General features: G+C 51.3%; 1 protein-coding gene across 1 annotated transcript; it reads left to right on the top strand.

Annotated features, from left to right (window-relative positions):
- The first annotated feature begins 3,217 nt into the window (after positions 1-3,217).
- On the top strand, positions 3,218-6,745 carry CEND1 (cell cycle exit and neuronal differentiation 1). The gene is made up of 2 exons (XM_074227597.1): positions 3,218-3,298; positions 5,887-6,745. Exon 2 carries the CDS (start codon positions 6,005-6,007, stop codon positions 6,410-6,412), a length of 408 nt encoding a protein of 135 aa, XP_074083698.1. The 5' UTR covers positions 3,218-3,298; positions 5,887-6,004; the 3' UTR covers positions 6,413-6,745.
- The last annotated feature ends 4,402 nt before the right edge of the window (positions 6,746-11,147 follow it).

The raw sequence follows: 11,147 nt of genomic DNA, 5'->3' as shown, positions 1-11,147 counted from the left end.
ACAGCTTTTTGCAGATCAGAGGATACTATGTCACTGCCCCAGAATAATTAATCCTGATTACTCAGTGACCTATGGGCCCACCTGGAAATCTCCCAACAAGGGGATGAAGACTTTTCCTAACAAGTTCAGGAGGGTTTGGGATCAGCAGCCCATCTCAGACCAGCAAAGGATCCTGCAACCCATCTGACCTTTAGTCCTCTAGCTACTTCTTGGAGGACTTCCCCAGCACCCCATACCCAGGAAGTCCCTTGTATAATTAGGACCTTTAGCCCTGACCTTTGTCCAAACCCTGGTCTCCTTTCTCCCTCTCCTGCTTCTGCCCTCTGAGATTGAACAGGGCCAGGTGAATTCCTCCAAACTAGGTCAGCTCTTCAACCATGTGGGCAACCAACCTTCATGTCCTACAAGCTGAGTGCCTCTGACTCCCTCAACTGGTCCTCCCTCCACGTTCACCTGTCCTACCCTGATGATGTTGGCCTGCTTGGCTTCCAGCTTAGTGACATGCAATTGAGAGTGCCCAGGACCCAGCCCAATACACCAAGGCTAGTCTTTCCTGACCAGGCAGAGGGCAGCAATTATCTCCTCACTCTGCCACCACCCTGAGTTGGTGTTTTTTAGAACAGCTGTCCATCCAACCTGTCCCTCCCTTATACCTGGGAGGTTGATTTCTTGAACCCAAAGATGGGATCCAACACATTTCTTTTGAGTTGCATGCTATTCTATTATCCAGTTCAGAAAGCTCCCTTTGGAGACTGACACTCTATTCCCATCATTAGCATCATCCTTCCCAGTCTGGTGTCCCATGCCATCAACAGCTTTCTCCAATTCATTGGAAAATCAGGTGTAATGCAAACCCGGGGGCCAGCTAGGTGGTACACTGAATAGAGCACCAGCCCTGGAGTCAGGAGGACCTGAGTTCAAATCCAGCTTCAGACACTTAATAATTACCTAGCCGTGTGACCAAATTACTTAATTCCATTACCTTGCAAAAGCCCCCCCCCAAAAAAATGCAAACCCCGAGAAGGCCCTGGGGCCTTCCCCAACACTTATTCTTCTAGTTAAACAAATCACTAGTGTATATTTTTATACGATTATACTGGGCAAAAATAATTCTTTGAGTTTGAACATCTAACAAGCTCAAAAGCCTCCAATGGGACCAGTTTCCCACAGGAAAATATAGTATGTTATTTTCTCCACTGCTTTTCCAAGATAAATGGAGAGTATAACCTCACCAAGTGCCCTGATCCTAGAAAATGAAAAGCTCATTAAAAAGCTAGTAAGATTGGTCTAGGATGCCCGGGCTGATACCTTGATGTTTTGATAATTCCTGTCATTGCTGGGCCTAGAGTCAGAAAGGCCCGAGTTCAAATTCCTTCATTTACTAGTCATGTGGTACTGGGCAGGTCCCTTAAACCTCTCTATGCCCTAGTTTCCTCAACTGTAAAATGAGGATAATCATGACCCCAACCTTCTCGAGTTTGTATATAGCTTACTGCTGTATGTTGACACAGCATAGGCACTTATAGTCTATATCTATTTCCCCTTTCCCTCCCTCTGTCCCTTTGTCTCTCTGTCCCTCCCTTCCTTCCATCCTTCCTTCCTTCCTTGTCACTAAACCAATCCTTTATTGATCTATTCTTTAATTTTCCCAGGATTCCAAGTCAAGCTCACTGGCCTATAATTTGGAGTCTTCAGGTTTTTCCTCCCTCAAATTAGTAAATTGTTTCTCCTTTTCAAGTTTTCGGGTTTACCTCCCATTTTCTTTTTTTTCTTTTTTTTTTTTTTACGTTTTTATAAGGCAAATGGGGTTAAGTGGCTTGCCCAAGGCCACACAGCTAAGTAATTATTAAGTGTCTGAGGTCAGATTTGAACTCAGGTCCTTCTGACTCCAGGGCCGGTGCTCTATCCACTGTGCCACCTAGCTGCCCCCACCTCCTATTTTCCAAGCTCCTTCAACTATCTCTGACCAAAGCTCAGGAAACTCATTTCTGTTCATTTTTCCAGGGTCTGAGAATACAGTTCATGTAGGTCAGTGAATTTGAGTTCATGCCAGGCAGCTCAGGGCCCTCTTTCTCTCTCCTTACTTGTCTTGGCTATGGACTCCCAGGGGCCATTTTTGTTCTAACTTTGCCAGTTTGGCTTGTTTTCTGTAGTTGGCTTTCAGAGCAGTAGCCTCTCGCCTTCAGACCTCTTCTTTCCCATGAAGTCAGCTGCCCCTGCTGCTGGAGCTCTCCTCCTCTAGGTCAGTAACAGGCCTTGCCTCCATCTTCCAGAAAGTGCTTTCTATATCTCCATTGGGTGATGGTTCCCCGACATCTTATTGCTCTCTTCAGAGAACTCTTTTTTTTTTTCTGATTCTGTAGGGCAAAGAGATCCTGTCTCTTTCTTCTGAACTCTGGATCCTTCTGCCCCCAGCCTTCCAATGGGCACCAAGCTGTTCTCAACTTTGTTCCTTTATCAGTCCTCTACAAAGTTTCCCTTCAATCCCCATTTCCCTCCAGATGCATGCCCCCCTCCCAGTCCTATCATCGGCCACCATAGCCCAGCTCTTCCTCCTCTGATCCAACCCTCCCTTTGTTGTTCTCCCCTCCCCACTATCATTGAGCTGGGATTGCAACATCCATTTATTTGTTCCTATATATAAATATACATGCACACATATATCCAACACACATCAGCACACATACATGTGGCTATGCACATATCATAATAAATATTTAGAATATTTATATATAATTTAGAATGTCTAAGTTCTATCCCTCTATATAAATATTCTAAATGAGTTCCACATGTACGAGTGCCTATATACTTATATATGGGCCCCCACCTAGCTATATATATCTATATATAGATAGACATAGATATAAAACTCATTGGCTGAGGCTTGGACTAGGATGGAGCTGGGATGAAGTCAGGCCAGCTACCGGAGCTGAGGGAAATCTGAAATTCAGGGTTCACAAGGGCTGCTGGGGTGGGTGGAGCTGTCTTTGTCTAGGGGGCAGGGAAGTAGAGGGCCCACCCCTAGACTCCCATTGGACCAAAAACCCAGACCAGATCCACCATCTCCTGTCTCTGGTCCTCAGCTTAGTTCAGCTTGGAGTGGTGCATTGTGGGAAACTCCCAAGTTCTTTTTTTTTTCTCCCGCCCCCATCCTTTTCCTCCTCCTCCTTCTCCTCCTCCTCTTCCTCCTCCTCTTCCTCCTCCTTCTCCAGCCCATCCGGTCTCTTTGCAGACCGGGCACAACCAGGGAGGTAGGAGAGAACCAACCTGGCCCGGTCTGACCCTGGGACAGCTCCTGGTAAGCACCTTATCCCTCAGCTGATTTTTCCCTCCTGCTTGGTGGAACGAAAGGAAGTGGGGATTGGGATCTGGGATCTGGGATTCAGGGATCCATGGATGGTGGGTAGGGAGAAAGCTACAGGACTTATGGGTCAAGGGCAGGGGCTTCCCCTTCTTAGGAGCCCCTCAGGGCTGCACCTGCTTAAAGGTTACTGGGATTAGAAAAGAGGGGAGATGTTGGGGGCTAGGGTCCTTCCTCTTCAGGTGGCAGACTGAGACAGTTGGCCCTCATGGCCCCTCCCCAGTCTGCATAGCACAGTAGTGAAAAGAGCAGGAAAGGGGACAGGAATGAAGAATAAAATCTGGGAAGACTCATAGGGTTGGGGGGGGGGGGGTAGAACCTCTGAGGGGAGGGGCGGGTGTGGTACATTGTATTTAATGATGTCATTCTGAGTTAAAAATAACCCTAGGGGAGGGGGAGGAGGGGTTTTGACCTCCCCTTCATCCTTCTCCTCCCCTTTCTCTTCACCTGGAGTATCTGACAAGGTCCCCCCCCCCCCCATGGCAATCTTAGCGGCAGGACTATTGCTCAGCCTTGAGCAGAGCAAAACTGATGCAGGGCTTCAGGGTCCATTCAGTCTTCATTCCAGAGCTGAGCAGAGGAGGGGGAGAGAGTCAGGACCCCCTTCTCTAAATGATGGGGGAGAGGAGGGGAAAGGGCATCTGTCCCTGTTAAAGCCTAAGCTTTGATTTTCAAGGTGACCTTCAGGAGGCTTCGTAGGGCAAAGTCATGGCTTCTGGCAGGCCTGTAAGATGGGCTGTAGGCAGCAGCCTTCTGTCCCTGGAGCTATGGAGAGGAGGCAGGAGAGCCACAGAGTCTGCCTCAGGCTGTAGCCTCGTCAACTGGCTGCAGTGGGACCCCTTCAGCCGGCTGCGGTTTGGAGAGCTCTTGGTGGGGAGGTCACCCTCTGAGGCAAAGCATTGTCACAGGATACTGCCCCAATCTCAGGTCCTCTTAGCTCCTGGGCCTGGCTCCAAGTTCCTCCCAGGCCCTGGGATGCTCTCTGAGTCTTTCTAAGTGCTCCTGTGACCACCTTCACAATCCATCCAGTCCCTGAAGCTGTCTCTATGGCCCTGGTCTCCCCTGCAGGGGCTTGGTCTCCATGGTATCAACCTGGGAGGGGAGGACCCACAGGGAGGCCCAGAAGGAGCTCTCAGAAGAGTCACTTAGAGAGAGAAGAGACCAAAGCAGATGCTCAGTGTGTGACTATGATTTTGTGGGTGAAGAGCAGGGACACCAAGGCCCTCAGATATGGATCTGGGTAAAAGAAAGGAAGGAGGGGCAACCCTAGGGGGAGAGATGCCCTGCTCATTTCTCACCATGTCCATAGAAACAGGCACTAGGACAGAGAGGAGATAACTAAGCAACTCACCGAATTTCTCAGTTTCCTCATTTGCACAGAGGGACTAATAACATGATGCCTGCCAGGGTTGTGTGAGGAAAGCCCTGGACAGTAAAATGGGCTCAATACAAGGAGGGACAGAGCAAACTGAGGGAGGCCCTCACATTTCCACCCCAGCCTCTCCAAGTTTCATCTGACTGTGCCTTAGTTATTACTCCCAGAAGCCTCTTCCCAGACCATCATTTGGCTTGAGGGCTCATGCCCATCTGTCCTCCCCCCCGAAGATGTCCAGGGACTCCATCAAGTCTGTGTTTTGTCCACATCTCTCTCACAGCCTAGGCCAAAAAAGGGGAGGAAGGAGGCTTCCCAAAGCCAGAGACTTCCATGGGAAACTGAACTGACCCGGAGCAAGTCACTCCATTGACCTGGGCCTCAGTTATACATCTGCAATCTGTGGGGCCTGCTTTGTTGGATATTTTGAGATCTCAGTCACTCAGTGAATATCTCTTGATAGGACAGCCCTATGTGAGGGGACTGAGGTAAGATAGAGGTGTGGAAGTGCCAGATCTGATCCTGTTGTGAGGAGACTCACCTCCTGGTTTAACTTGTGACCTCCCCACCCATACATTCTCTTCTCACAGTCCCCTAGACATACCTGACATTGCCACCTCACAGCTTTCTGTCATAGTGCCCCCATTCCGAATGTTCTCCTGACTGCCCATCCTGCAAGGCTTGCCTTGACCAGCACCACCCTCTGTCCTCTGATTCCTGCTGTCTGGTTGGACTGGGCCCCAACCCAGCCCTGGACTATGACTGAAGAGTGTAGGTTGACTCACGGTTAGGAGTGTGGGGCCTCTCTCTTGGTACTTAGTTCCACCTTAACTGGAAGGGACCCAAGGGACCACCTAGAACAGTCAGGCAGTGGGGAGAAGTAAAGAGCAGGCAGGGCTGAGAGTCCCAAGTAGAAAGGAATCTGCTTTGGAGAGAAGGGGTCCCTGTGTCCAGGCAGCTCTTCAGGCTCCTGGCTGCTCCAAGAGGTGATCTCCTCCTGTTGGGCTGGTTCCCTGACAGGTTTTCTGTGAACAGAGTGCAGGGATCTGGTCATTAAGGTTCCCAGACCAGACTCCATATATGGAGAGGCAGGCCAGAGGGTCCGGTGAGTGCCCAGACTCCAGGGATTACTGACTCCCTCCTTCTTCCCCAGGTTCTGTACCATGCCCAGGGACCCTCTTGACTGAGCCACAGTTGTCCTCCACCAGACCTGCCCTTGCAGAACAGCCGCAGTCCTTAGTGAAGCCTGGCCCAGGCTAGCCCAGCCCAACATGGAGGCCAAAGGAAGACCTGCCAGTGGCCCCAAGTCTGATTCCAAGTCCTCCTCAACTCCCGCTGCCCCCTCAGCCAAGACTGAGAAGAAGGAGGCTCCAGAGAAAAGAGAACAGCCAGCCACACCTCCAGCACCCCCCAAGAAGGCCCAGGCACCTGCTGACCCAGCCCTGCTCAACAGCCACAGCAACCTGAAACCCAACCCAGGAGCCCCTACAGCACCCAGTCCCCCTGCTGGCTCTGAGGCAAAGGGCCCTGGAGATGGTGCCGAGGAAGAGGGAGCAGCAACTACAGCTGGAGGCTCTGGCACCTTTGAGAACCTGAAACCACTGCTTATGGCTGGTGGGGTGGCTGTGGCTGCCCTGGCAGTGATTCTGGGGGTGGTTTTCTTGGCTCGGAAAAAATAGTCCTGCCACAATGGGGAAGGGGGGCATGTGGGGAACAGAGCAGCCCCCTTGTACTTCTCCTTTGGAAATCAGTGCATGCATGGGGGAGATTCTCTATTGTAACTATATATATATATATATACACATTATATCTCTCTATATCCATATAGACAGACAGATGGCTGAATGGCTGGCTAGCTAGACAGGTAGGTAGGCCATCAGTCACTCTCGGGTGCCCTGCTGAGGAAGGTGGGCCACAAGATCATTTTGCTCATCCCTCCAGAACTTGTGAGGTGAGAACAAAAAGACTGAGTCAGATCCTTTCCTAACAGCTCATGTGGGGCAGCCCTTTGGTTTTGTGGGAAGTTGGAAGGCAATTCTGGCTGGATTTAGGGCAAAGCCCAGGGCCCCATAGGGTGCTGGTCAGAGACAGGAGGCAGGTGGAGTCTGGTTCCCTGGTGTCTGGGTCCAGAGCCCTGTGGGACATGGGACTGTTCATCTCTGTCAGGGAGACACTGGGATCATGCCTAGCCATGCTGTAGGCAGCACCCGAACCAGTCGGATGAGAGGAACTGGTCTTGGTGGCAGGTGGCAGAAGGCACAAGCCAGTTGGTCACAGACAAGAAGTGCCAAGAGGGTCTAGAGGGACTGGAAAGCTTCTGTCCTGGTGGTGGGGTGGGTGGGGGAGGGGTACCAACTGGCCTGCCCAGAGTGTGTGTAGAGATGAGCTTCTAGGTCAATGTGCCTGTCAATGTGCCGATGTCTGTGAGTACATAGTGTGTCTGAGCACTGTCCTTCCCTGTAGACACCCAAACAGCCACATCTATGACCTTTGAGATGCCCCCTCTATCTGTGTTCCTGGAACCCTCATCCATGGTCCAGAGCTTGGGGAGCCCTAACCTTGTCCTCCTTCAGCCTCATCGCCCTCACTTCCACCCTCTCAGCCCCTTCCCCCTCACTTCTGCCCAAGGGCTTTAGCAGAAAAAGCTTGAGGGTCCAGGTGTGTGGGGAGCAGCTTTTCAGCCTCTGCCCTCCACTCCCCTGACCACAACCTCCTGACCCCACCATGCCAGGGATCCCTATGGCCCACCTTTATTCCCATGGGACTTCTCTCTGGGTACCAAAGAAGAGGAACCTCTAGAACTGGTGCGGGAGGCTAGAGCAAAAGCCAGCAGCGACTGACAGACAGCTGGGGGAGGACCAGTAGACCAAGCAGGAGACTGAGTGAGAGACAGGGCAAAGTGGGAGAAGATGGTCAGCCAGAGGTGGGGCTGGGCATTCAGCACTCAGGGCATGCCTGGACTGTTTGGGAGGGAGAGAACAGACAGGGACGGAACAAGCAGCCCCTCCTTGGCCAAGTCAGAGTGGGGAGAGAGGGCTGCCCTGGACCCCAAAGGAAAGCAAGTGGAACATGGAAGCGGAGGGGGAGAAGGGGGAGAGTTGGGGAAGAAAAAGGAGGAGAAAAGGAGGTTGGCTCTTCTGTTGCAGGAGGGGCCCACCTCAACCTCTGCCTCAGTTTCCCCTTCCCTTCTCAGTTTGTCCCTGGCTATCCTGTCAGGCCCCTTTGCCCCCTCCCACTCCTGCAGTAACCTGCTTCCAGAGCCTCCAGAGCCCCAGCCCCCCCAGGATGGGTGGACGTTGGGGGGCGGAGTGCGCCTTGAAAAGCAGGTCTTGAGGAGTGGGGGCCAGCCCCCTCAGGCTCCAGTTTCTGGCCCCAAGCCCGCCCCCCCCACAGAGCGTTCTGAGAGCTGGCCCATGGGGGAGGGGAGCGCCCGGAGGCCGGGGTACCTCGGACAGCTCCCGGCGGGAGGAGGGGGCCTCAGGCCCGGCCCCTCCCGGCCCCGCTTCCCCACCAGTCCCTTTACTTTGACTTTAAACAAGCGTATACATGCAATAACGCGATAGACTAGAACTACTAGACTGAACTCTGAGGTAGCCTCGAGCTGCTGCTTCTCCCCGCCCCTCCCCCCGGCCAGGCCCACCCAGCCCCCTCCCCAGCCAAATCTAGGATTAGCTTCCACCCCAGCTGTGTGTGTGTGGTCATGTGTGTGTGAGATCATGTGTGTGGTCATGTGTGTGTGATCGTGTGTTTGTCCGCAGGATGCTGGGGGGCCGGGCTCTGGAGACTGGAGGGGTCCGTCCACCTCGGGGTGGGGCGGGAGGAGCGGCTCCAGGGCCTGCGGGTTTGGCCCGCTCTGGGCAGCCTATAGAGCAAGTTTGTCTGAAATAAACTCTATATTGTCTAACTCGGGAGGCTCCCCAGATCTGTCTGGCCTGCAGGTTGTCCGTCCTTCCCTCTCTGGGCCAGAGGAGGAAGGAGACAACCTTGCCAAGGAGGGGGAGGTCACCCCCCACTCACTTCCTCCCTCTCCTGTCTAACCCTGCCTCAGTTTCACCCAGCCAGAGATCCTTGGAGTAAGATGGCAATTGAGGGGCTTACCTAGGCCACCTTCATCTGACAGATCCCACAACCACAGTCCTGATTAAAATCTACTATGTGCCAAGTCCTGCCCTCCAGGAGCTGAAAGGTTTCTCAGGCCAAGCAGCCAGCCTCCAGCTTCTGCTTGAAGACCTCCTGGTGATGGGGAGCTCTCCACCCCCCCAGGGAAACTGAGCCACTTTTAGAAAATGTCATAGTCACTGACCTTTTTATGGCATCATTGTTCTTGGGTGTGCCCTCTGAGGGCCCTCAGAACATGTCTGGTCAGTCTTCCCCCCCCCTTCCCTTTGCTCTCCAGGGCTTCCTTCAAGTGACCCGCCTCTCAGGACAGGGACTAGGGACTCTCATCGTGCTCGGCTACTCCCCAGCTTATACTCGTAACAATAGTAAGAGTGACTATTTCACTGATGCTTTCTAAATGGCCCTTTCTCTCTATTTAATCTGATCTGCACAGCAGATCTATGGGATCAACGTTTTATTCCCATTTTACAGTCAAGAACATTGAGGAGGATAGAGAGGTCAAATAGTTTGCACAGTAGTAAGTGAAAGAGTCTTGTAAGCCCAGTAAGAGCCCAGGTAGGTTGTGGTCAAAGGCAGGTCTTCCCTGATTCTAAGCACTGAGCCAACATCCTTCTGAAATGTGACCCCCCAGACCAGTTGCAGCCTTCCCCCAATCCTAAATTCCCAGTTTTTCTCTGTCTGGCTCCACCTTAGTGACCCCTCTGTCCTAACTCAGCCACTCTCCCACTCAAATGAAATTGTTGACTCACTAGAAGGTTACTGATCTCTGCCTGCCCCCCCCCCCCACGCCGGCCCTGGCCAGCCCACTGCCTATGAGCTGCTTTTCTGTCTTCATCCTCCCTGATTTCTCCAGAACCTCATCACCCTCCAAGGACAAATCCTTCTTTTTTTGGTTTCCATTCACTCACGGGATTTTGTGTCTAAGGCACTCTGGGGACTGAAGTTCTGGCCCTTGGCGCTTTGGGGACACTGAGTGTCAGAAGGGGGAGATAGGATCCAGGGTTCTCTGGGCTTCCAGTCAGACATTTTCCTGTTCTCAACTCCCACTGCCTCTTAACTCTTCTCTTCTTGAAGCTTTAGTCTTCTTTGGGCCTCAGAGCAAATATTGTCCCATGGATTCTTGAAGTCTTCCTTGGACACCTCTGAAGATGGCTGGGGGCAGGCTGAAGACAGTATCTTTGCCTTAAACTTGTCTTTTTCTCTTCTCTCACATTCACTGATGCCCAAATTTCTTCTTTTTAAACCCTCAACCAGACAGATGACTTCCTAAGTTGCCCTTGTACCCTTGCCCTGGCCCATGCTCCAGACCTCTGGTACTTCCTAAGATGACATATTTAATCATCCAGCTCCTTCCTTTTTGATTGTTCACTCATTTCCCACTCTTCTTCATGACCCTATTTGGGGTGTTCTGGGCAGAGATACTGGAGCAGTTTGTCACTTCCTCCTCCAGCTCATGTAACAGAGAAGGAAATGAAGGCCAACAGGTGACTTGCCCAGGATCACTCAACTAGGACGTGTTTGAGGCCAGATTTGTCCTGACTCTGTACACCCTTCCTTCATTTTACAAATGAAGAAACTGAGACTTAGAGAAGTTAAATGACTCATATAGCTAGGAAAGGTCAAAGGCGGGAGTTAAACCTAGATCTTCCTGAATCCAGGCCAGCTTGGTGGCACCACATGGCTCAGAGTCAGGACAAATCCGGCCTCAAGATATTTTCTAGTTGTGTTACCTGGGGCAAGTCACTTCACCCCATTGGTTTCAGTTTCTTCATCTGTAAAATGAGTTGGAGAAAGCAATGGCAAAGCACTGCAGTATCTTTGCCAATAAAGTCCAAATAAGGTCATAAAGAATTAGGCATGACTGAAAACAACTGAACAACAAAGTTTTTGACTTCCATTCTATCTCAAATAAAAACTCTCCCTAGGGCTTCATTTCTGTAATCACCTTATTCCTTTCTCATCAGCTCCTTGAAAAAGATTTTTATTGAATTATCCATTTATTTTCGCCTGCATTTATTATCATTCCCTTCCACTGCCTCCCTCCCCAGTGAACAAAAGCAAGCACAATTTTAAAAAGTTCCCTGGCAAATATGCCAAGGCTGGCTAAACCGATTCCTTCATTGGCCATATTCAAAATTTTTCACTCATTCTGCATTTTAAATCTGTCCCTTCTCTAGCAGAAGAGTATTTTCTCTTCTTCAGTGAGGGGAGTGGTTCATCTTTAGTCCTCTGGACCAGAGAAGTCAAAGGCTGAAGGGGGGAGTTGCCATGGAATGTTTCTTGAACCCCAACCAG

This window comes from Macrotis lagotis, chromosome 3 (genome assembly GCF_037893015.1).
Source record: "Macrotis lagotis isolate mMagLag1 chromosome 3, bilby.v1.9.chrom.fasta, whole genome shotgun sequence".
Taxonomy (NCBI): Eukaryota; Metazoa; Chordata; class Mammalia; order Peramelemorphia; family Peramelidae; genus Macrotis; species Macrotis lagotis.
This window is presented reverse-complemented; position numbering and strand designations above follow the sequence as displayed.

Coding starts and splice junctions, on each gene's coding strand:
- CEND1 (XM_074227597.1), top strand. CDS start 6,005: ATGGAGGCCAAAGGAAGACCTGCCAGTGGCCCCAAGTCTGATTCCAAG.